Source organism: Podarcis pityusensis (assembly GCF_964106645.2).
Source record: "Podarcis pityusensis genome assembly, chromosome: 10".
NCBI classification, from domain to species: domain Eukaryota; kingdom Metazoa; phylum Chordata; class Lepidosauria; order Squamata; family Lacertidae; genus Podarcis; species Podarcis pityusensis.
In genome coordinates this window covers 3,737,187-3,763,332 of record NC_138035.1, presented here as the reverse complement: position 1 = coordinate 3,763,332, position 26,146 = coordinate 3,737,187, and the positions used below count along the sequence as shown (strand labels likewise).

General features: G+C 47.0%; 2 protein-coding genes across 6 annotated transcripts in view; one reads left to right on the top strand and one right to left on the bottom strand.

Moving 5' to 3' along the window:
• LOC308486279 (uncharacterized protein) overlaps positions 1-23,298 on the top strand; it is an 80,009-nt gene extending 56,711 nt beyond the window's left edge. The window contains exons 1-3 of one of the 2 annotated variants that reach the window (XM_081022948.1): positions 17,316-18,210; positions 19,760-19,904; positions 20,375-23,298. In XM_081022948.1, coding sequence (XP_080879074.1) covers positions 20,533-22,347 — 1,815 coding nt within the window. In that variant the 5' untranslated portion in view covers positions 17,316-18,210; positions 19,760-19,904; positions 20,375-20,532 and the 3' untranslated portion in view covers positions 22,348-23,298. Of the gene's footprint in view, positions 1-17,315; positions 18,211-19,759; positions 19,905-20,374 lie in introns of those variants that run through there. The other variant, XM_081022949.1, reaches the window with a different exon arrangement.
• LOC308486307 (uncharacterized protein) lies at positions 343-13,412 on the bottom strand. Of its 4 annotated transcripts, none has more exons than XM_081023033.1 (6): positions 13,139-13,412; positions 9,380-9,628; positions 9,108-9,189; positions 8,784-8,866; positions 7,928-8,054; positions 343-3,135 (listed from the first exon to the last, which is right to left on the bottom strand). In XM_081023033.1, the coding sequence occupies exons 2-6, from the start codon at positions 9,539-9,541 to the stop codon at positions 1,961-1,963; spliced, it is 1,629 nt and encodes a 542-aa protein (XP_080879159.1). In that variant the 5' UTR covers positions 9,542-9,628; positions 13,139-13,412; the 3' UTR covers positions 343-1,960. The 4 variants fall into 4 exon arrangements, with proteins under 4 accessions (XP_080879159.1, XP_080879158.1, XP_080879157.1 ...); XM_081023032.1 differs by lacking the exon at positions 13,139-13,412 and adding an exon at positions 13,016-13,036 and having other exon boundaries at positions 9,380-9,883; XM_081023031.1 differs by lacking the exon at positions 13,139-13,412 and having other exon boundaries at positions 9,380-10,098.
• Positions 23,299-26,146: the final 2,848 nt, after the last annotated feature.

Genomic DNA, 26,146 nt, shown 5'->3' with positions numbered 1-26,146 from the left:
AGGAATGAGCGAGACGGAGCTTCTGGAGCCTGTGCTGCCCCCTCCCTGCCTGCTCCCTGAAACTTTCCTGAGCCTCTCCCCTTTTCATTTCAATGACTGGGGGTCCCGCACAGCCCTCAGGGCACCTCAGTATCTTGGGAGGGGGAGCTATTTTGTTTGCTGAGGGCAGGGACACAATCCTGTCTCATTGCGGGGTGTCAAGCTTTTAGGTAAGCGGCTCAGGTGGAAAAGCACTGAGAAGGAAAAAATCCTGGGGTGCTGATTTCCTCCGCTGCCCAGCTTCCCAGGGGGCCACACCCCGCGGTCCCTCCGGGGTCAGCAAAGAAGGAGAATCCAGGCAAATTAAAGGAGCAAAACAGTAGACCTGATCATTATTTGTAGCAACAAGGTTCATTCACACAAAGAGTAGCAACCCTGTGAAGATGGTTGCATGAACATTTAAGACTTTTACCCCCTTTCCCATAATAAATTTTCTAACAACTTCATCAATACATGACATGGGGCTTTTTCGGGGGTTGTTGCTGTTGCCGTTTTGTATTTATATTTTAGATCTTGTTGTGATTCATGTGGAAATGGTTCAATTTTTCAACCCCAGCATTCCAAACTAACCCTATCGCCGTCTAGCATTTCCTAAAATTTACTCTTCTACTGTAATTACCATTAATATATTAATGTCATTGATACATGCGTATAAAACTTTAACTACAAACACCAAGACATTGCACTGAAACTTTAAGTAAATGCGCATGCATGCACTTTCCAAGAGTCTCATTCGAGAGCCAGTGGGGTGCAGTGCTTAAGAGTTTTGGACTAGGACCTGGGAGACATGGGTTCAAACACCCACTCAGCCATGAAGCTCACTGGGTGATGGCTTCACAGCCCAACCTACCTCACAGGGTTGTTGTCAGGATTAAACAATGAGGGGGAGAACGACTTAACACCTCACTGAGCTTCTTGAAGAAACAGGTGGTATATAAAGGCATCCAATAAATTTCACTAAGAAGAAAGGTAAGATTCTGCTCTTAGGCAAGAAGAATTTGCTGCACAAATATAAGATGGGGGATACCGGGCTTGCCAGTAGTACATGTGGAAAAGGGGTCTTAGACTAACATGAGTCAACAGTATGATTCAGCAGCAAAAAAGGCTGTTATTCTAGGTTGCGTCCAAAGAAGTCAAGTGTCCAGATCAAGAGAAGTAACAGCCCCAATTTCTTCCGCCTTATTCAGACCACACCTGGAGTCCTGTGTCCAGTTCTGGGTGCCCCAATTTAAGAAGGATTTTGACAAGCTGGAAGGTGTGCAGAGGGGGGGGGGTGACCAAGACAATTAAGAGTTGGGAAACCAAGCCTTCTGAGGAACAGGAAGGACTATCACGTGGAAGATTGAACAAGCTTGTTTTCACCAGCTCTGGAGGCTGCGACCCAAACCAATGGCTTCAAATTAGAGATGCTCTTGGAAGGTTGTGGACTCTCCTTCCTTGGAGGTTTGTAAGGAGAAGTTGTAAGGAGAAGGCAATGTGTCATGAAAGCTTGAGCTGAGAGTCCTGCAGTGGACTAGACGACCCAGGGGTCTCCTGCAGGTCTAAAATTCTATGATTCTCCCCTGTATAAATTCTTTGATGGACCATGAGCTTGGTCCTCTTACTGAAGCTCTTTTCACATTCCAAGCACTGATATGGTTTCTTACCACTGTGAATTATTTGATGGGAAGGGAGACTTTGCTTCTCCCACATTCCAAGCACTGATATGGTTTCTCCCCTGTGTGAATTCTTTGGTGGGAAGTGAGATTGGCTTTCTGGCAGAAACCCTTTCCACATTCCAAGCACTGATATGGTTTCTCACCACTGTGAATTCTTTGGTGGGAAGTGAGATTGGCTCTATGGCAGTAACTCTTTCCACATTCCATGCACTGATAGGGTTTCTCACCACTCTGAATTCTTTGATGGGAAGCGAGACTGGAGCTCACAGTGAAGCTCTTCCCACATTGGGAGCACTGTTATGGTTTCTCACCACTGTGAATTCTTGGGTGTGCCACGAGATTGGCACGGTGACTAAAGGTCTTTCCACATTCCAAGCACTGATATGGTTTTCCCCCTGTGTGAATTCTTTGGTGGGAAGTGAGATCGGCTCTCTGGAGGAAACTCTTTCCACAATCCAATCATTGATAGGATTTCTCCCCGGTATGAATGCTTTGATGGGTAGCGAGATGGGCGCTTTTACAGAAGCTCTTTCCACGTTCCAAGCACTGTGAATTCTTTGGTGGGAAGTGAGATTGGCTCTATGGCAGTAACTCTTTCCACATTCCGAGCACTGATAGGGTTTCTCACCAGTGTGAATTCTTTGATGGGAAGTGAGATTTTGATTCCGACTGAAGCTCTTCCCACATTCCAAGCACTGATAGGGTTTCTCACCACTGTGAATTCTTTGATGGGAAATAAGACTTGCCTTCTGACTGAAGCTGTTTCCACAATTCATGCATTGATAGGGTTTCTCCCCAGTATGAATTCTTTGGTGGGAAGCGAGACCGGAGCTCACAGTGAAACTCTTCCCACATTCTGAGCACTGATAGGGTTTCTCACCACTGTGAATTCGTTGATGGGCCGTGAGATTCGCCCTGTGATTAAAGCTCCGCCCACATTCCGAGCACAGATAGGGTTTCTCACCTGTATGAATTATTTGATGGGCTGTGAGATGGGTGCTTTGGCTGAAGCTCTTTCCACACTCTCGGCATTGAAATGGCTTCTCCCCCCTGTGAATTCTCTGGTGTTTATGGAAGGTTGTGCTTGTATTAAAGCTTTCCCTACAATCCAAGCCCTGATAGGGTTTCTCCCTGCTGTGAGTTATTTGATGTGAAATGAGATGTGCACTCGTACTGAAGCTCTTTCCACATTCCAAGTATTTCAGCGGGTCTTCCCCTGTGTGAATTATTTCCTGTGAAGTGAGGCTTTCATTCCAACAGAAAGTTTCCCGCCATTCAGAGAACTGAGAGGGTTTCTTCTCAATAGCATTTCTTTGGTGGGTAGTTGAATGGGAGCTGTGACTGAAGCTCTCTCCACACTCCAAGAGTGGCAATGGCTTCTCCACTGTGTGGATTCTGTCATGGACATCCTCACTCTCAATTTCCAAATCATCACCACCTGCAATGAAGAAAGAAATGGATTAGAGCTGCCGAAAGAAATGGAGTGCCGCTGTATTGAATATTGATCACTAACCTTGTGATAGAGGAAGGATTCCATGCATCAACACTGCTGACCACACACTAGAGGCGGTCAGTGTTAGAAACAGAGATAGGACAGCTAGAAAATAAAGAGGACCTTAAACCTAGGTTATGGGCTCAAAAATGGAATGTCCATATGCACTCTCTTATGACAAAAATACAAAGCTGAAAAGGAATGAACAGCAGCTGAAATAATGTTCATTTTTCACATGGTCTAGTCCTTCCCCTGCCCACCCCCCTGATTTTTAAAGAAGGTCTCTCCTTCAGTCTTTAGAGAGTAGCTGGAAGTGGGGAGGCAGAAAAAGGTCCTTCTTTCCTTCCACTCTGCAGTTTTAATCCGAAATATTAGATTCTGTGAGCAGAGCTCAGAAACTGCTTGTGTCTATGACATTCCCTGTTGCAAAATGTGCCTAGCACCATGCGAGTTTCAGACACTGGAGGCAGTGGATGATTTTGTCTACCTAAGAAACCAACAACCTCTTCGTTGATGCCGACAGGATAAGGGTACTGGTGAGGCAGTTACGGCAACGGCTCACCTCTCCAAAAGAGTACAGTGGTACCTCTGGTTAAGAACTTAATTTGTTCTGCGGACTTCCGGGTCACCGCAGCCATGGGAAGGAGCGCAAGGCTGCCCTCCAGGGGGGGGGGGTCTCAAACAACACGGAGGTCTAGGGAGGTCACGAAGGCTCCGTTAACCTCGAAACCTCAGGAGGATTATCCTGGGGGACAGAGTACCCAGCGAGGCTGCTTGTGCTCTCCTGCGTTGTCAGCGTTTTACAGGGTTAGAGCTGCAGCATGAAGGGGAAGCAACAGACTCCGTGTTGTGAAGCCTCAGGCTCCGTGTGAAAAGCGGTGAGCCTCCGACAACAGTTCCAAAGCTGGGAAATAATTTAAGCAACTAAGCTGATAATAAACAGAAAATTTAACTAAAGAACCCAGCGGAAAAGAATACGTGGGATGAAAGAAGAAGAAGGAGTCCACTACTGGCAGTAAGAGTAAAATGGAGTATAGCGGGAGACTGGGAGAGAGAGAAAGCAACAAAGTTGCTGCTAAGTGGGTGTAGAGGAGAGACCTCAGATACAAAATACAAGGATTCTGAGGCAAGGTAACGACTGAAAATAATTTAATGGACTAGATAGAAGTGAAAGGAATTTTTCTGTTCTACCTGGTTGGAGGTTCGAATCAGCTAATAAAATAGGGAAATACTTGGTGTGGCAACTAAGAGAAAGGAAAAAGCAAAATATGATCTGTAAGATAAGGGATGGAGAAAGGATACTGGAAGAGCCAAAAGAAATAAAAAGGATATTTCAGAAATGCTATAAGGACTTATATAAAAGAGAAAAGGAAACAGACTATGAAATAGGACGTTATCTGGGAGAACATCATCTACAACAGATTGCAACTGAAGAAAAACAGTTATTAAACAAGATGATTATGGAAGATGAGATAAGGAAGGCAATAAAAAAAAAGAAAATTGGAAAAGCCCCAGGGCCGGATGGCTTACCGGCCAAATACTACAAAACATTAAGTGATCAACTATGTCCAATTTTATGTGAAGTCATGAATAATATTTTAAAAGAAGGAAGGATGCTGAATACCTGGAAGGAGGCTTATATTACATTAATACCTAAAAAAGATGTCGACGCCCTAGAGGTGAAGAATTATAGGCCGATCTCATTATTAAATAACGATTATAAATTGTTCGCGGAGGTAATGGCAGAAAGATTTTAAAAAGTATTAAATAGTAGAATTCATAAAGACCAAACGGGCTTCCTACCAGGGAGACAATTGAAGGATAACGTAAGAAATGTGATAGATATCATTGAATATTTGGAAACTAGAATAAACAGGCGGCCCTGATATTCATTGATGCTGAAAAGGCATTTGATAATGTTTCTTGGCGTTTCCTGATAGAAAATTTGAAAATGATGGGGGTAGGAGAAAGATTTAGTAAAGGTATCAAAGCTATTTACCGTGAGCAAAAAGCAAAACTTGTAATAAATAATACTACGTCAGAATTTTTTGATATATCCAAAGGGACTAGACAAGGCTGTCCCTTGTCTCCTTTATTATTTATAACAGTATTGGAAGTACTTACTAAGAGACTGAGGGAAACAACAGAGGTTAAAGGAGTCAAAGTAGGGACTAAGGAATACAAAATCAAAGCCTTTGCGGATGACATTGTATTAACATTAGACCCAAAGTATAGTGTGAAAGAGGCCTTACAAAAATTCGAAGAGTTCGGTTGTGGCAGGCCTAAAAGTTAATAAGAATAAGACCAAAATGTTGACCAAAAATTTAACCAAAGAGGATATTGTAGAGTTAGAACAAAAGACGGGGATTATGACTGCAAAGAAGGTGAAGTATCTTGGAGTGTGGATTACAGCTAAAAACATTAACTTATACAAGGATAACTATGAGGTCACTTGGAAGAAAATTAAGAAAGATTTAGAAATCTGGGAAAGAATGAGACTATCCATTTTGGGGAGGATAGCGGTTATCAAAATGAATGTCCTGCCCAGAATGCTATTTTTATTTCAAACCATTCCTGTACTTAAAGGGTTAAAGCAATGTAAAGAGTGGCAAAGAGCCTTGGCGAGATTCATTTGGCAGGGAAAAAGACCGCGAATAAAAATGAAAGTATTGGTAGATAAAAAAGAAAGAGGGGGTTTCTCCCTGCCGGATTTAAGTTTATATTATGAAGCGGTGTGTTTAATGTGGCTGAAAGATTGGATAAGACTGGAAAATAGGGACACCTTGGATTTGGAAGGCTTCGATAACAGGTACGGGTGGCACTCGTACCTGTGGTACGAAAAGGTGAAAGTACATAGAGGCTTTCTAAATCATATTTTTAGGGGACCAATATTTCAAGCATGGGAAAGGAAGAAAGATCTATTGGAAAGGAAGACACCTTGGTGGATTTCACCGAGGTTCTAACTGTCAAAACAATCAATATGGAAGGGAAGAATGCCACCTATGAAGAACTTGCACGGAAAACTGATCAAGGCATTAAACTCAGACCGTACGAAGAGATAAAAAACGCATTTACAGGGTGGCTGCAATACCATCAGGTAAATGATTTGTTAAAAGAGGACAAAAAGAAATTAGGATTTGAAGACAAAAAATCTAAATTTAATGTGGAAGTTATAGAAGGTGAGAACAAAATATTGTCTGGGATATATGATATCTTATTGGAGTGGTATGCAAAAGACGAGGAGGTGAAGGAGGTCATGACTAAATGGGCGCTAGACATTGGTTATAACATCGACTTTGAGAGGTGGCTGGAATTGTGGAACACTAATATGAAGTTCACGGCGTGTATGGCACTAAGGGAAAACCTGTGTAAAATGGTGGTATCACACACCAGTGAAGCTGGCTAAGATCTATAGGTTGAAGAACAAAAGATGCTGGAAATGTGGAGAGGCAGGTGGTGACTTCTACCACATGTGGTGGTCATGCAGCAAAGTGAAAGGCTTTTGGGAATTGATTTCTAACGAACTTAAAAAAAAATTTAAATATACTTTTCCCAAAAAGCCTGAAGCTTTTCTGCTAGAAATGATGGGTAAAGAAATTAAAAATGAAGATAAGATATTATTCCTATATGCCACAACAGCTGCAAGAATCATGTTAGCACAAAATTGGGAAACGGAGGTTATACCCAATATAAGTGATTGGCAGGTCAAAGTGATAAATTATGCCGAGCTTGCTAGAATAACAGGAAGATTAAGGGATCAAGACGAACAGAAATTTCATGATAATTGGAAGAAATATTTGACGTATATTGGAACTAAATTTCAGACGACACTGGCGGGGTTGAAATAACTCTAACAGTAAGTGATTAGGAAGTAAAAGGGATAAAATACGTGACTGTAAAACCTATCTGATACTTACCAAAGGAGTGGAGGGAAGTCCAAGGCTCGGCAGAGCCTAAAACAACTTTGTATTATACTTATGATTTCTGGAATGGATATAATATGTGCAAGTTATGTAATGGATTTTGTATATGTCTATATGTCTATATATGTAATATCAATAAAAAAATATCAATAAAAAAAGAGAACTTAATTTGTTCTGGGGGTCTGTTCTTAACCTGAAACTGTTCTTACCCTGAGGAACCACTTTAGCTAATGGGGCCTACCACTGCCGCCATGCCGCTGCCGCACAATTTCTGTTCTCATCCTGAAGCAAAGTTCTTAACCCGAGGTACTATTTCTGGGTTAGCGGAGTCTGTAACCTGAAGCGTCTGTAACCTGAAGTGTCTGTAACCCGAGGGACCACTGTATGGGTGAATGGGATGCTAACCAATACCAAGATGAAGGTGTATCAGGATTGTGTGTTGAGCAAGCTGCTTTGTGAAGTGAACTGTGGACAATTACAACCATCAGAAACAACCCCTCAATGCCTTCCACAAACTCTGTGTCAGGAAGATTTTGGGCAATACAAGGCACAACAGTGTCAAACAAAGATGTGCTTTCCTATCCTCAAATTCCTAGCATGTTCCCATTCCATTCTCAGCAAGGTCTATGCTGGCTTCATCATGTCCACGGTCAAAACATGCTGATAGCCCTTCATTTAAGGTCAATTTTGGGGGTATTAGAATCCCAGATGCTGCAAGTGGCCCTGTTGACCTCCATCGAAACCAGGGAGCCTTATCACAGAGAGATATGCATGGAATTTCCAAAGAGAGATTAGGATCCACAAGGGAGCCTTACTGAGAGAGGCCATGATCCCATGATTCTCCTCCATGACTTCCTTATGCAGAGCTCTCTGGTCAGGATCCAGCAACACCCATTCCTCATCTGTGAAATGAACAGCGACATCTTCAAAGCACACTGGACCCTAAGAGAGAAATGAAGAGGTCCTCTTTAGAGAGCAGAAAGATTATCTGCTACACATTGCTGTTTCTTTCTGCTCATTAAATGGTGTTTTGTTTCAATGGGATCGTCCTGCTGCACGTTTTAACTGTGGGTGCTGCTTTTAATGTCTTAGTGGAATTCTTTTCTTGTGTGATTTAGTGATGGACATTAATCTTTGTGTAAATGGAAGGAACTCTTCATTGTATTCTTAAAATCCTTCTGTCTATGCCAGATGGAAGGATCCCCTCTCTGCTCCCCTTGTCCTGTTCTTGGGGGGGGGGACCCTTCTGATGCCCTAAAAGACAACTTCAAGAAGTGCATGGGGGGAGGAGAAGGGAGGGAAAGCCCCATTGTGCAACTGATGTAACTGGTGAATCCTGGGAACTGTTTTTTAGGCTTGATGAACTGCTTTGAAGCCTATTTTAGCATTCAATGATAACTCTAGAAATAAAACTACAAATGACTTATGAATCATCCTATTGACCATCAGAAGGCGAGTTAAGGCAAGGTGGCTGTTCCTTATTCTCAGCACATTAAGTTTTTCGAATGGCATTCCCAGCTTCTTGGCTTCTGTCTAGGCTGCCCTTGACAAAGATGCCTTCAGAGAAGCTTGGACAGAAGCCAAGAGGAGGAGAGAGATTCCTTGGGGGCCAGAGGCACCCTGGCGGCCCCACCCCTCAGCCCTCTTCCCCACAGGGCCCCCTCCCTCTACCTGAGCTGCTTCCACAGCCGTTGCTTCTCCTTCCCCACCAGGAATAGATGGATGAGGAGGTCTTGCTGGCATCATCTGGTCACCTGCAAGAGACAGAGGTAAGTGGGAAGCCAGGACTGCAGCTGCTCCCAAAAAAGTCTCACCTTCTGAGTGCATCTGGACATTTGGACCCATTTCATAATTTAGTTGGGTTAAAAAATACATCTCCCTTCCTTGGTGCTCCTGGCCCCAAGTGTCTCCCCCCCAAAAAAGATGACAAGAACCCATGAATTCGTTTTGATATCCACAGAAAGGGACCAAACAGAGAACGGACTCCTTCCTTACCCAGCAGCCTTACTCTCGTGTCCAACAGAATCCTTTTGGTCTCAGAGGAATCTGGGCCCATTTCTGCAAACAGATCCTGTCTCTGGAATAGCAACAAAGATTCAAAACAGAGAATATGAAGAAGAGTTCGAAAAGGTATGACAGAGGCAAAAACTGAAGGGCAATCTGATAGCATTCAATGGCTGCTTTCCAAAAGAAGGATGGAGAATTTTCAGATACCCTCACCCACGTTAGGAGCCCCTTTGGGGTATCCAGAGGAAAGTCTCTCTCACCTGCTGCTCTGCCTGCTTTCTCTCCTCTGCCTGACTCAGGAGGAAACCTTCGGCCAGGGCCACTGCCTGGGAACTGGTCTCTGCTCCGCATTCCCTCACCCAACTTTCCATCTCTGGTGGAAGGACAGCCAGGAACTGCTCCAAGATCACCAGGTCCAGCATCTCAGCTTTCGTGTGCCTTTCTGGCTTCAGCCATTGGTGGTAAAGGTTGTAGAGTCGGCTGCAAACCTCTCAAGGTCCTTTGGCCTCCTGGAAGCAGAATTGCCTGAACTGCTGGCTCTGAGCCTCTGAGTGGAGAGTGTCCTCCTCACCCAGGATCTTCTGCACAGTTTTTTCCCAGAATCCTCCACTGCTCCCAGTTCTGATGGCATGGCTTCTTCCTGCTTCACGGCCACTGAGTCTTGCTCATCCATCTGTGCTCTCAGGAAGACTCCAAGAGAGATGAAGGAATCCCTTGATCTTCTGCCAAGTTCTGTCTGTCTGAATTAGAGATCCTTGCAAATTCTACAAAGCAAATACATCGTTCTGTTACAAAACTGACCTATTGCCTGGAAGAGAAAAATGTTCCGTGAGGAAGTATGTATGAGTCTTGGAAGAGCCAGCTCTGGACTGTACCACAACCCAGACTCTTGAGGTTTCTTTAGAAAGGAGAAGCAAAATGTATTTTTCACTCCATAAGATGCACCTGACTATAAGGCACACCTAGTTTTTAGAAGGGGAATGCAAGAAAAAATATATATTTTAAAGGGAGTGCTTGTAGGGATCAGATGAGATTACCATGTGGAATTATAAAATATACATCAAGCCATTGTGTCCACGATGAATGCATTGTGTTGACTGGGATTGATATATTGATGATAATTTCTGATTAAATCCCATAAGATTCTACATTCATGCCCTTTTCCCTCTACTGCCCATTTCTCTCTCTCCACAAGTCACGTACACACTTAGACAGGCAGGCGTCCTGGGTCCTCAAAGACAACGGGCAGTTTTGTCGGTGTAGCTTTTCTGACATGTTAATCTTAGGATGTTAACCTTAGGGCCAGGAAACAGGTTTCACATTAAGGTGATAATGATCACTGTCCTCCTGGCCATCCTTCTTATCATGTGTATTGATTGCTGAATGTGCTCCTTTGTAGTTTTCATTCATTTACTCCAAAGTATGCATGCCTAACTAGTGTTTATAGTTTAACTTTATCCCCACTTGGGGTTTGTTTAAATGCTCAGAGGAAATCTGATTGGTTCTTACGAGCACTGTGTAAAGGATTCTTTTGCTAATAAAATGGCCTGGTGAGGGGTGTGGTGTACACACTTCCTCCGAGAGCCTTGCCGGTCAAAGCCTCGTGTCTTATTTTAATCTGGGTCCAGTCCTTTCCTTTGGCCTCAGAAAGCAACAGTGCTGAGCAGAGCCCATGTGCACCCCAGGCTCTGCTCAGCGCTCCCTTTCACGAGTCGCGTGGAGCGTGTATGTGGTGCTTACAGGCTTTTCCCCAGGAGGGAGCAGCCCCCAAGAGCTGCACACATGCTCCACGCGGCTAGTGAGTGTGGCTCTTGGGGGCTTTTCCGGGAGGTGGGGGAAGGGACTGAGGGGCTGCCCTCTGTCCCTTCCCCCACCTCCCACAAAAGCCAGCAAGAGCCGCACCCTCTTTAAAGGGTGCACGGCTCCTGCAGGCTTTTCTACGAGGAGGGAGAAGGAACTGACTGGCCGTGTCACTCCCTCCTCGGGGAAGAGTCCGCAAGAGCCGCGCGGAGCGTGTGTGCGACTCTTGGGGGCGTTTCCCGCCTGCATTCGCTCCATAAGACGCACACACATTTCCCCTTTTTAGGAGGGAAAAAGTGCATCTTATGGAGAGAAAAATACAGTAAGTCTCCAGCCCCCTTAGAGGGAAAGAGACCATGCAAAATGTGAAGGGAACTGTTGGTCTTTCTGAGAGATGAATCAGCCTGGTTGCTCCTGCCTTTCAGAGTTTTCAGTCATGGAATGAAGTCAGAACTGTGATTGACAAGTGACTCATTTGTACTGAGTGTTATCTGAGCATTGGGTTTTTTTTGGGGGGGGGTCCTAACCCAGGGTTCCTCAAGAGTTGCTCTCCTGCCCAAACCCATTTCAGAGCACATTTATTCCCTTATCTGGCTAACTCCTGAGGGCCAAATGACATGTGGGTGGGGTCAAAGGACAGCACGCAAAAGCAGATAAAGCGAGACTCGCCTTTCTATGCGTGTAATGTGTTTTCAACTGTTTTTATTTCTGTTTTTAAAATTTTGTAATCTGCTCTAGGAGATTCGGATTACAGACAGGGAACTAACAGTAATGATGAGGATGTTACACTGCTTAACATGCCCCCTCCCCAGTGATGAATACTTGAGGGCACTCCTGGGTCCATCATGGTCGCTTGAGGCCCATGTTCAGCTCAGGCTACTTCCCCACCCCACAGACCTTTTCGGAAAAAGAGGACATGGCCCTGGTCCTCTCTGCTCTGCACCAGATGGGATGGTTGCAACGCGCTCTGTGTGGAACTGCCTTGAAGGCGACTCGGGAACTGGCCGAAAATGCAGCAGCCAGATGGAATATTTCCATTTCACCTTAAGGGACAGGCATGACTGTTGTGTGTCACATGCCTGTTTACACTCCAGCACAGCTTGCTGGGAACTTCTGTTTGTGTACAATGGTACCTCAGGTTACAGACGCTTCAGGTTACAGACACCGCTAACCCAGAAATATTACCTCGGGTTAAGTACTTTGCTTCAGGATGAGAACAGAAATCGTGCTCCGGCGGTGTGGCAGCAGCAGCAGGAGGCCTCATTAGCTAAAGTGGTGCTTCAGGTGGGGTGCTGTCTTGCTTTGGACATGAAGGAGAGGAGACATGATTCCTTTGTCCTGATGTGTGCTGAATAAACTGCTTGTAAATCTGCTCACATATGCCTCTCCAGCCACTTCTGTTGTGCGTTTACTCTGCTGAGTGTGCGTGCCCAGCTTCTGAAGGCTGTTGAAGCTCAGGTCGCAGTTTCATGCTGATCCAAGGACTGGAGATCGCCCAGCACAGCTGGGGGGCTGCCATTTGCCCCCAATTCCTTGGCTGCATCCCAACACTAAGCACTGGAGGAGAAAATGAGGCCTGCAGGATCAGACCATAGGGCTGCCTCCTATGCGGGAGACAGGGCAGAGGATTCCCCCATCGCCCTCTCCTCCTCCTCCTCCACGGATTGGCCTCCTCCTCTTTTAACGCCAGCTTTATTGGTGGCCTCTGCCTCCTGTGGGAGGGAGTTCCACAGGTTTTACTCTGCCCTGCAAGAGGAAGCACTTTCTCTTCTCTGCCCTCCGTCTTCCTTCCTTGCACAGGTGAGATTTTAGGGACCAGGGTATATTTCATGTCCGGATGTTTCCATCCGCGGACAGCCTGCGTTATAAAAGGGGACTGATCCATACATCCGAATGGGGTTTCTCTGCATGCATTTCCCCGCTCCTGGACCCCAGACCCCTCCCCAAGGGGCCAGCAGCGCATCCATGCAAAGGAAGAGCAGAGCTGCCGCCCTCCTGCGACCCTCCGCGCCCTGACTTGCCCCCCCCCTCTCGCCATGCAGCGCTGGGACCCCCGCTCTCCCCATGCGCCCTATGCTGGGAGAGAGGAGACTCACCGGATCCCAGCAGGCGCCCCCTCTGCAGAGCCGAACCAAGGGGACCCCCACACGCCCGACTTCTTGCAGGAAAGGGAGGGGTTGGGCTTTCGCTCTGGAGGACCCTGCCCCCCCCCGTCTTACTTTCCTGTCTAGGAATCCAGCTCGTTTCCGTTTAACCCTTGGCAAGCCGAGCGCACCCAACTCACGCCTCTCCCTCTCTCGAGAGCCGGAGCATCGCGCACCAATGGCATCCCGAGAAGGCGGAGGAGGAGAGGTTTATGGATTACTTCCGGCAAGGGATACATTCAGTTTTGGACAGCAGCTGAACGGCCCCCTAACAGCTGGCCCCTGAACACGGGTCCTAAGAAATCCTCACTGGCTCCCGGTCCGTTTCTGATCACCATTCAAAGTGTTGGTGCTGACCTTGAAAGCCCCAAATGGTCTCAGCCAGAGGAAAACATTTCCGCAAAAAGATAAAAACTCTGGTATGTAGCCGCAGGTGATACAATAGGAGCCTTTTCTGCAAATAGCCTTTGCAACACAACTCACTGGGTGGTAACAAAGTATACACGTTTGCCTCTTTGAAACGGATGCTTTCGCTTAGCCCCGTTTCCTCAATGAATCCACCCATTTCTGGATGAAATGTAACTTCTGCCAGTAAAACCTGAGCTGAAATAGTAAGGAGAGCAAAACAGCAGCCCTGTCTGACCCCAGTCAGCCTCCAGACTCCCCCAGTCACGTGACAGGAGATTCTTCCTGAGCCCCCCCCCTCCGTGAGATGAGTATGACATCATGGATGATCCATTAATGATCCATATGATCCAAGCAGACTGGTCCAAAGAGCAGATCTCTATGCCTGAATGAAACGGGTCTGCGATGATGGATTCTGGAGTCAAGAAATCCGCCCTTTCCAGTGATCTCTCAGGCTGGCCGGGAAAAGGCAGGGAGCAGGAATCGTCAGGCATCCCAATGTACAGACTTGTAATGTTGCCAAAACATGGAGTCTGATCTGATTTCCGTGTACAACGCATTTTGTGACGCAACCAGGGATGTTTTTGGGGTGCTCTCTCTGTGACGGGGGGGGGGGCTACTATCTGAGGGTGTCCAAACTGCAACGCGCTTTACTTCTGGGCTGCTTCACTCCTCGCATGGCGCGGGAGGGGGGGGGGGGCTCGGCGCGCAAACAGATCAACAGCTGCCTTGCTTTCTTCCTGGCCTCATTGTGTTACCTCTGACAGAGACACAAGGGATGAATTTTACCTGGCTGTCGGGGCTGTGTGTGCAAAAGCCCAAGCCCCATTTTTCCGTAACACAGGAGTCACAGAGCCCAACCTGCTGCTCAATGTGCACCAATACCTAAAACATGGAATGGATCTAAGATCATGGCGTGGGGTGGGGTGGGGGGCGGGGGGAGGGAAGGATTTTGCAATGTAAACATTCGGGGGGGACCGCACTTTGCAAATGGATTGCCGAGATCAGCCCCTCTCCCGCTCGCCTCATCCCCTGAACGAAGAAGGGAGGGGGGAACCTTCCTCTCCTTCGCCCCCCCCAATTCCTCCCTTCCTGGTACATCCTCCTCTCACCCCGCCCCCACAACCCCAAATCCCTCCACCATGCGCTGCTCCTCCTCCTCCTCCACCTCCTCCAATCCGGCTTCTGTTTCCGGAATGAGGGGAGAGAGCCCCCCTCCCAAACTGCCTGCTTCTCCCGCAAGTGGAGCTTCTGCGCCGGATTGCTGCTCTGCGGCGTAGCTCTGGGGGGGGGGGGGGGCGCTTCGGAAAGGAAAGGCGGGGCGGCAGGGGAGGGAACCCCCGCCCGATGGGTGTTACAGGAAAGGAAATGAGAATCGGGAGCGAAAACAAAGAGGTAAAGGGGTCGCGGGGGGCGGAAAGGGGAGAAAAGGACCCTGAGACTCCCGCCAGCTCCCCAAAGCGACTTTCATGGACACCACCGGCAGGGCCTGGATCCCTGGACGTGTGCTGCGAAGGGGGCTTTCCTTGCCCCTTAGGCGCCTTGGCAGCGGTGGACATGGGGAACCTACGCAGGGGGTCCCCACGAGAGCCCCCTTGCCCCGTTTCCCCCCGCGCAGGCATCCCTGGGACCCTGTGGGCTCCGCACGGATAAAGGCGGGCCATGAAAGGGTTAACGGGCGTGAGGGACGCCTGGATAGAGACCCCCTGTCCCTAATCTGTGCGTCTTGGGGTGGACCCTCAGGATGGAAAGATGGGGGGTGAGGGCTGAGCCGCGCCAAGGGGGGGGGGGCTTTGGATGCAGGGGAGACTCTGGGAAAGAGGGAGAGAGTCGAGGAAGTGGGGAGGGGGAGCATCCCTGGGCAGGGAAGTGCAGCAATGATGGGGGTAGAGATAGGTAGAAAAGTCTTTGGTGAAACGTCTTCATCGTGGCGCCCGTGGGGATTCTCTGGAGGGGCCGCCTTGGCTTCTCCCTCCCACCTAGGAATCGGCCACCCCTTCAAGGCAGCCAGAGGGATCCCTGGAAAGTGGGGGGTCATGTCCCCCACCCCTTCCTTCCTGCAACCTCCATCCTCTTCCCATAAGCCCCTGCCCTGTCCAGGAAGAGAGGAGGGGAGAGGCCTTCTCAGAAGCAGCTCTTTGTTTCCGCAATCCCACCCAGGAGGCAGCCAGAAACCTTTTCCTCTCTCTCAGGCTTCCATCTTTAAGTTTCTCTTCCACTGCATGGTTCCAGTACAAAGAAAAGACAGTAAAACATCAGACATTAAAAACCTCCCGATAGAGGGTTGCCTTCAGCTGTCTTCTAAATGTCAGAATGTTGCCCATTTCCTTGCCCTCAGCCTGCTTCTCTGTAACTTCTGTTAAGGAAAAATCTAGGTGCGAGACTTTTCAGTCCCCCAGCTGGTTGGGCAGAGCCCGTGGGTCCCTGCAGAATAAAGGAAGGAGTCCAGCCAACCGGAGCAAATAGCTGTAGACCAAAGTTTATTGTGCAGTAGGTTCAAAGAGCAAATTTTGAACCCCAAGGATGGGGTGACAAAGACTTTTAAAACTTTCCCACCACATCCCAGAATACAGTTCGAAGGGGAGAGGTTAACCTTGGCAAACATGTCCAGACAAGTCCTTGGTACAAGATTAGCATAAGCAGACATGGCAGGGCAAGACTCAGGTATAAGATTAGCATAGACAAATATGTCTTTTTTTAAAAAAATATTTTTTATTAACAGACCAATCATATCAAATCAAATCACATAAATTCTGAATTACATAGCCTAATTTTAAATTTTGTTGGGGGTACCCATATTTCAAGTTCCGAAAGGGGTCCAATCCTCTTATTGCTACTGCTTTAAAAGTCCACAAATCTATCCAAATATTGTTCAAAATTCTGTCCAATCCTTTCTTGCTGTTTTCCACATCTCTTCTAGTTGTTTTCATATATTTTTCCTCTCTCTTTGTCTTTGTGGCCTCTGATTGTCTCCATAAGCAGGTTCAAACAAATTTGTATTCCTGTGTGGGTTTTTCCGTTCGTCCAAGAGTCATATTTCAGACAGCCACCGTATTTCATCGTTTCCATAAAGAAAAGCATTCTTGCTATCTACTTATTCACTTTTCGCAGGCTTGTCCCTCTTTCTCAGTCCTCGAAGAGGTTCTACCAGGTTCTACCAGGAATCCAGTGTGAAAACAAAGCTTCCTCCTCCCGATAAATCTTTAGACAAGACCCGTCAAAATGGTGACTCCCTTTTTGTTGCTGCGCCATCAAAAGCCCTTGTTCTTTTTCTCAATCTCACATGTCAAGCTTTTGGTAGTAAATTATTTCCACACAGTTTTTAATCATCCTGCTTAGGTCGGTTATGCAGCGGATCTTTTTGAGAAGGGGTTATTGAAAAAAAGAAAAAAAGTTTTTTCCCCTCCATCCAGTCCCACTCCGGCATACTGAACCTGATGTAATTTCTTCATGATGTATTCCGTTAAATCCAAACCTGTTGCTCTCGTTTCACAGAGGCCACTTCAGTTAGCAGTTTTCACTCCTGTTCTTCACTTGAAATATGTGCATTTGCTTCATTTCCAATTAAATATCTTGAGCTTATGCAAACCAGTGCGCGATCAGAGACAGCGTCCGGGAGAGCCGGACTCCACCTGAGGGCTTTATGCCTAGTGCCCTCACCCCCTTCTTTCGAATCTGGGGGTGAATTATGGGCACAGCAGGCAAGGCAGTCCCCCCCATTCCCTTGGGGGGGCAAGGGAGGCTGCATACTCCCATCACAGCCTCTTAATTACCTCGTGTGGGTCAGAGAGATGTTATTGTCAGCCATCTTCCAATTCACCCCCTGGTGCCCCCCCCCGCATAGACAAATATGTCTTAAGTACCCACCACCCAAAAGTACAATCGAGGTTCCTTTGCATGTTTGGAGCCTGAGGCGAGTCAGGTGATGAGATTTGGCTTCCTTTGGCTAACAATGAGCCCAGCAATTTTCACCTCTGAGAACTTCCTGGAGTCCTTTTGCCAGGGGAAAATAGCTTTGGAATGGGGGGAACTGGGAAAGGAGATGATTTTATATTATTTTTAAAGTTAGGTGACTTCCCTGAGCTGTCAAGTTGGAAGGATATATTCAGGCATAATATTTGTAATATTTAACTTTAAAGATGTGCCCCCCCGTAATTTCCGTAACACTTCGCTTCTTGCGCGGGGGGGGGGGGGAATCAGCAGAAGACCTTCCAAGGAGGACCTCCCTGTCCGGACTGAGCGATGTCGGTGGAGATGCTCCTTGAGGCCTACAGGGTCGAGGCTGTTGAGGGCTTCAGGTTGCAGATCTTGCTGCTCCATAACGATCTCATTCAGCAAATAAATTTATTACTGAAGGCAAAGAAGCATAACAGGATTCAAAAAATAGCAAAAACTTAACTTACGTAAAACCCTATCTCAGCATACCAAAACAGCTCTCAACTAAGAATCACACAAGCAGAGTAGAGAAATAGCAGACTAGGAAGTGGGACCAGGCGCCTTTAAGCCTTGTAATTTATATTCCATTAAATGTCAGAGTAACCTTGGGACTAGATAACAAGCCTGGCTCACTCCAGTTTAAACCAGCTTCATCTGGTTCCCCAAAACAAGAAAGGTTCTTCATAACCTCATCGCAACTTATCCCACCACCAGCTCTCAGCAAAAAGAAACTGCCGAGTTTCAGGAAGCCTGCATTAGATCAACACTTTTCTATGCCAGGAAAATGCAACCATGACACTTTAAAGGTCAGCACTAACAATTTGAATTGTGCTTGAAAATGTGCTGGGAGCCAGGTAAGGTCCTTTAGGAGCAGTGATATGTGGTCTCGGCGCTGCTCCCATTCAGTTGCAGTTTTGGGTCACCTTCAAAGGTAGTCCCATGTAGACCACATAGCCGTAGTCCAAGCTGGAAATAACCAGATCATGCACCACTCTGGCGAGACAGTCTGCGGGGAAGGAGGGTCTCAGCCTGCGTTCCAGATGGAGCTGCTAGACAGCTGCCCTGGACACAGAATTGACCTGCGCCTCCATGGTCAGCTGTGAGTCCCAAATGACCCCTAGGCTGCACACCTGGTTATTTAGGGGCACAGTTACCCCATCAGGACCAAGGGGTCCCCCACACCTGCCCACCCCGTGTTCCCCAGGGACAGCAATTCTGTCTTGTCGGATTTGAGCTCAATCTGTTAGCCACCATCCATCTTCCCACCAACACATGGCCTTCACCACCTTCACTTCTTCCGATTTAAATGAGAAGAAGAGCTGGGTATCACCCACATACTGGTGATCACCCAGCCCAAAACCCCTGATGATCTCTCCCAGCAGCTTCATGTAGATATTAAAAAGCATGGGGGAGAGGACGGAGCCCTGAGGCACCCCACAAGTGAGAGCCCAGGGGTCTGAACACTCACCCCCCAACACCACTTTCTGGATATGACCCAGGAGGAAGGAGGGGAACCACTGCATAACCATTTCCCCAGCTCTCCTAGAGGGTTCAGAAGGACACCATGGCCAAAGGTCTCCAAAGCCACTGAGAGATCTAGCAGAACCAGGAAACAGCTTTCCCCTCAGACTCTAGTGCATGGGAGATCATCATCCAGCGCAACCAGTGCAGTTTCAGTCCCATCATGAGGCCTGAATCCCAATTGGAAGGATAATGGTGGCAGAAGCTTTCCTGGTCCTGCACCCCCAAAAGCTCCAGGCACAATATTTCATTAGCTTTGAAGGGACCATTGGATACTTGGTGGTCTTTTCTTCAAAAGACAAATATTCTGAATACTTTTTAATTGATGTATGATGTAAATAGCGCTTCTGTTTTCCTTGTTCCACATCAGAGAGACTTTGATACACAGGTCTGAGTTCATCGCTCCCCCTGAAACTGCTGTGTTAGCAGCACTGCCTGGGCAGTGTGTTTGGGGTTCCTGGGCTGCCTAGACAACAAGACCCCCTTCTCAGCCTGACTTATATGGTCCCAAGGAAAGCAGAGCAGTACGTTAGGCACCAGCTTGGCTGCAGGAGTGGCTGGAAGGAAGTGTGCAGGGCACCATCCAACCCTCTTAGAGACGGTGCCACTCTGGATTTGTGTAGGTTTTCCTCTATAGCCTTTTCTTCTCCTGAAGATAACTCAAAAGAAAGTGAAGGAGTGCACCAAAGTTTTACGACCAGAGTTTTCCTTCGCGATGGGCTTCCTTCCCAGGTTGATGAGCCCCATCTGCCCTCACTTTCCTCTGCAGAATGGGTAGAATCTGCCTTCTTGACTGTGGGATTCACTGTTGTTCTCCTCCTCTCCATCCACCAGGGCCTGCCTTCACCTGCAGCAGAATTCCCCAACCCACCAAGAATTTGAGACCCAGCAGCTATCCTCACCTGGTTTTGGTGGCCGGTTGAAGCCGTTCCTGGGATTGTGGCCCCTGTTGCATGCTGACAGCTTCTGGAAGCCACAGGTGAGAGCTGAGTGCAGGGTGAGGACCAATGGTGGAGAAATTACCCCATAAGGTGCATGACATTTCCCCCACCAAAGGTACTACCGCTCCCCTAACACCCCATGACATCGTATGATTATGATATTTAAGACAGTCCATCAATAAATCAATACTACATTTTCAAGGTACTACATATTCCACCAAGTACAGTTTATCTATTTGCCTTGAATAGCCTGCTTTTCAGTGTCATTTTAGGATAGTCCTGCGTCAGAAGATGGGCATGAGATCAGACAGCACATTATATTTTAAAAAATTAAGCTGCTTTATGAACATTGGTTGAGGATTTTGAAAGTTGCTCATGAATTACTATCATTTGATATTGCAACTTCACTTCCTAAAAACTGGGAACATGGGTAGGAGGTGAGGGAATGTGGGAGACGTTGATATAGGAGAAGGTGCTAATGGAGCTTGATGTGTTCTCTTTCCCTTAGTTCAACTTCCTTGAAACCAAAACAGGATTCCCGTTCCTCCCACTCTGAAGAAGGAGATGGAGAAGACAGTCAGAACTCCAGGGGATGGGTCACCTCCCCCCCACCCCCCATTAGGAATAGAAATTAAAATGTGTGAAATGCGGAATATGCTTCATTGAATGAGCACACATAGTTCACATCAACGACCTCCAACAGGGGAGAAACCATTTAAAGGTATGGAGTGTGGGAAACGTTTCACTGATAGTGGAAAACTTAGAACACATCAGCGGACTCACAAGGGCAAGAAAGGATTCCAGTGCAGAGAGTGTGGGAAGAACTTCAGTAAAAATGGACACTTAAGTTTACATCAACAGAATCACAAAGGTGAAAAACCTTTTAAATGTCTGGAGTGCGGAAAGAGCTTCTGTTTCAATGGAAGCCTTAGAAGACACCAACAGATTCACATGGGGGAGAAACCATTTAAATGTATGGAGTGTGGAAAGAGCTTCTATCGGAGTGATACACTTAGAATACATCAATGGACCCACACAGGGGAGAAACCATATAAATGTATGGAGTGTGGAAAGAGCTTTAGTGATAATGGAAAGCTTAGAAGACATCAACAGACTCACACAGGGGAGAAATCATATAAATGTATGGAGTGTGGAAAGAGCTTCAGTCAGAATGGACACCTTAGAAAACATCAATGGGTTCACATGGGGGAGAAACCATTTAACTGCCTGGAGTGCGGAAAGTGCTTCAGTCAGAATGGAGGCCTTAAATTACACCAGCAGATTCACACAGGGGAGAAACCATTTAAATGCCAGGAATGCGGAAAGTGCTTCAGTCAGAATGGAGACCTTAGAAAACATCAACAGACTCACACAGGGGAGAAACCATTTAACTGCCTGGAGTGCGGAAAGAGCTTCAGTCAGAGTGGAAACCTCAATATACATAAACGGACTCACACAGGGGAGAAACCATTTAAATGTCTGGAGTGTGGAAAGAGCTTCAGTCAGAGTGGAAGCCTTAGAACACATCAACGGACTCACACAGGGGAGAAACCAATTAAATGCCTGGAGTGCGGAAAGAGCTTTAATGATAATGGAGGCCTTAGAACGCATCAACGGACTCACAAAGGGGAGAAACCATTTAACTGCCTGGAGTGCGGAAAGTGCTTCAGTCAGAGTGGACACCTCAATATACATAAACGGATTCACACAGGGGAGAAACCATTTAAATGCCTGGAGTGCGGAAAGAGCTTCAGTTTCAATGGAAACTTTAGAGAACATCAACGGACTCACACAGGGGAGAAACCATTTAAATGCCAGGAATGCGGAAAGTGCTTCAGTCAGAATGGAGACCTTAGAAAACATAAACGGACTCACACAGGGGAGAAACCATATAAATGTATGGAGTGTGGAAAGAGCTTCAGTTGCAATGCAACCCTTAGAACACATCAACGGACTCACACAGGAGAGAAACCATATAAATGCATGGAGTGCGGAAAGAGCTTCATTCAGAATGGAGACCTTAGAAGACATCAACGGACTCACACAGGGGAGAAACCATATAAATGTATGGAGTGTGGAAAGAGCTTCAGTCAGAATGGAGACCTTAGAACACATCAACGGACTCACACAGGGGAGAAACCATTTAAATGCATGGAGTGTGGAAAGTGCTTCATTCAGAATGGAGACCTTAGAACACATCAACGGACGCACACAGGGGAGAAACCATCTAAATGCATGGAGTGCGGAAAGAGCTTCATTCAGAATGGAGACCTTAGAAGACATCAACGGACTCACACAGGGGAGAAACCATATAAATGTATGGAGTGTGGAAAGAGCTTCAGTCAGAATGGAGACCTTAGAACACATCAACGGACTCACACAGGGGAGAAACCATATAAATGCATGGAGTGTGGAAAGAGCTTCAGGCAGAGTGCACACCTTAGAGGACATCGGCAGACACACAGGGGAGAAACTGTTTAAATGTATGGCGTGTGGTAGGTGCTGCAGTCAGAGTGGAACCCTTGATTTATATCAAGAAACTCGCACAAAAGACAAACCTTATAATTATCAGGAAAGTAGATAGAGGTTCAGTCCTAGTGGAAGTTCTAAATCAACAGACTCACGAACAGGAAGAACTTTAAGAGTTGAAATCCTTCAAACCATCAACAAACTCAGAGAGGAGAAGCAGTTTAAATGAAAAGACTGCAAAAAGTGCTTTATTTATAATGGAGTGATCAAGGAACATCCAGGGCCTCTCACATGGAAGAACCCATTTTGGTGTCTGGAGTGTGGGACATCTTCCTCTCAGAGTCCACTCTTTTCTTCACAGAAATGAACTCAGCAGGAAATCAGTCATTAACACATGTTGTGTATGTGAAGTTCTGGTATTTATGTGTAAAACTGTATAGTAATGAAATATTGAAGGCAATGTCAAACAATGTGATTATAATCTAAGATGTAAAGTACCTTTCGATAGAGAAGCGGTGAGGGTTTATCTGGACTGCTGGTAGTCAGTGAGGGCTCGGCGATATATTGTCCCATACTGGTTTCTAGACCACATCATGATAACCTTCCAAAAACAATTGATATGGCAAGACCCCACAGATTACAGTGTGTGTTTCTGGGATGCTGATTTGTCTGGAAGCAGCCGGCAGAAAGCTTTGCTTCGTGAAGCCCCTGCAGATTCCGAGTTCCTGACTTCCCTCCCAGACGACAGGAAGCGAAAAACACACATCCATTGCCCTGTGTCCTTCCAGCGTCTTTCTTCCCATGCTCCCTTCTGCCGGTTTGTGTGCCTGACTTAGATATCCTGTGTGCTGTATTTTTTTACTGCTGAAACTGGATTTGCTCTCAGGAGCTAAGTTTTGTGCCTCACTGGGAACCCAGTGAGAACTGTATGCTTTGAAAACTCAGTAAACTATTACTGAAGAAGTCCTGCTGCCTCTGTGGGTGTTTCTGACCTCAGCATGGGAATTGCTCTACACGTGGCCCCTACCATGCCGATACTTGGCTCGTGCCCTGGAGTTGCTGTACTCAAGCATGCAAGACGGGTGCATATGTGTGTGACTGGTTTTTGCACCAAACTCTCACCCTCACCACCGCATGATCTCCGAATACTTCTTCTTCACTAGAACTTCTCCCTGCCTCCTACATGTTCTGAAGAAAACTTAAATTGCTGTAATTTAATGGGAGATTTCCCCCAAGCCTTATTGCAAGAGGGGGAAGGAGCGGCTGCAGGTACCAGGGAAGTCTCCTGGGGGGGGGCATCTTCCCTCACGAACCCCATGGGGCAATCCCAGAGCTCCTGCTTATTCTGGGGTTTGGGGAAGATAGTCCTTTTCCATAGTCCCAGAAGTTATTATTCTTCCTGCCAGAGGACCAGTGTGTATATTATTATCGTACTCAATTTACTGTTGTTGCTGCTTTTGCTGTCATGGACTGGCTGGGTGAAAGGGGGGAGGCACCAGCTGGGGAACCCCCTGTTACGAAAAAGGAGCAATGCAGCAGTGAGCTGCAGCTGGCTGTAAAGCCAAACAGGATGTTGATGTTTGGGACTGTACCATGGAAACAAAGGGACAGTCTATTCACTGTACTGAGCACCGGATGTTAGCTCAGAGTTTCATCTGACCTGTACTGGAAGTACAGGGGTGGAGTCTCTCTCTCTGCTGTTGGTGTTTGGAGAGTGCAGACACGTTTCTCTGTACTGCTGCAAAGACAGAAATAAAGGCATGTAAATACATTTCTGTCTGTCTCTTTCCCCTCCCTGGGGAAGGCAGGGAGGAGGAAAGAGTGGTGTGTTCTTCTCACGTTTGAGGAGGATCGCCGATAGTGACCTCGCCTGTTTCCTGCTGGGAGACGCAGACGGGGAGGTCAACAAGGAGCTCAAGCCGGGCGCCTGGAGAGTGGCCAGTTCCTCTGACAAGGCTTGAGATTCCAACATATGGTAGCAATGCCGATGGTTCTGATCCATGGAAATCTGCATGAGAGGTTGATGGATCGTTCTTCATCCTCTGCACCAAGGGAAAGAAGATAACGTCTACGTGCAGCTGGAAGCTGAACAGACGGCTGGGCATCGAGACGAGGTGAATGCCAAGCAACGGAGCCCCAAAGGTATGGTGGATTTATGGCTGTTAAGTGAACGTGTTAAGAGGCAGTCTTCGGTTCACTAAAAGTGCCTGCGTTTGTGAGAAACCAGCACTGTGGGGAAAACAGCCGCATACCTTGCATGCCGAGATAAGACTGGTATGCACAGTTGCTAAGCAACGACAAGTCAGAAGAGTGGAAACTTACTGACTGGGGGCTGGAACACGGAGTGTGTTTTGTCTACTTCGCTGTTCTTTGCAAGGACTTTTAAGCAGCTTGCAGTTTAACTGCCAAGTGGAGAAGGCAGTAAACAACCAAGAAAGACTCTTGGAATTTTACAGGCTCGAGAGTGAGAGCTGAGGTTTGGATTCAAAATGGATGCCAAGAAGGGGGGAGGCTTGCCTTACCCACCTCCCCTGACTAATGACAATTATTCATCTTGGTCTGTAAAGATGAAAGCCCTGCTACAGAATCAGAGGATCTTTGGGGTGATTGAGAACCCCATCCCTGCAGCACCAACGCCAGGTTGGAATTCACAGAATGTGAAAGCCAGGACGGCTATAATTCTGTGTGTCTCAGATGATCAATTGGTGCATATTCAGGATTTAGAACATGCGCGAGATATTTGGGAGACGCTGCGTAGAACACATCAGAGAGATGCTGGTTCTTCAGCGTTGCTGCATTTTGAAAAGCTGACCAATCTGAGGCTAGCGCCTGATGGAGATGTTCAAGCGCATCTGACGGAGATGAAATTTCTGCGCCAGCAGTTGGCGGAACGCAATTTCCCTCTACAGGAGGAGGTATTTTGCTTTATTATTATAAACAGCCTAAATTGGACTTCTAAAACGGTTGCCAGTCAGCTTGGTTCCCTACCGGCCCAGGATCTTACGGCGGATAGGGTGTGTGCCGTGGTTCTGAATGAACACGACAGACTTGCTGCACTGGAAGTGAAAGACACGGGGAGGGAGGAACGGAGTTCTAACTCCCCCACTGCTGTTGCTACTGGAGAGCATGCTGTAGCTTTGAACGTTGTCCGATGTTACAATTGTGGACAGACTGGGCATCTTCAGCGGAACTGTAAGAAGCCACGTCAGCTGAGAGGAGCCAAGGGGAGCTCTGCAAAGCCTGAGGCGTCAGGCAAAAGTCATACCAAGTCTCAGGTGAAACCTGCAAAGGCTTTGATGTCGAAAGGAACCACACCAGAGGTGGAAAACACATTTGTCATTGACACTGGAGCCACGAAGCACATGACCCCACACAGAAGTCTGTTTTCGACGTTTAAGAAGCAAAGCTTCACTGTGAAGCAGGCCAACGGTCAGGAGCTGGAAGCGACCGGGTTTGGGACTGTGTATCTTGAGAGTCTGAACTTGACTATAGACAATGTGTACTTGATTCCTGAGTTGAAGTTCAATCTGCTGAGTGTTTTGCAGATTGCAAAGAAAGGACTGAAACTGTCCTATGATGCTGAAAGCTGCGAGATCTTCAAAGATGGAGAGTTGTATCTTTCTGCCAGAGAGAAAGATGGACTGTATTTGTTGACTTTTGATCAAAGTGATTACATGAAATGTAATTCATCTGATTCTAACATGATTTCTCTAGCAGGTGTGACCAAGAAGGTCCAGGAGACGACAAGGGTCGACAGAGCGTTTCAGCGGGTGTATGCTGATGTGATTGGTCCTCTAGCACCATCTAGAAG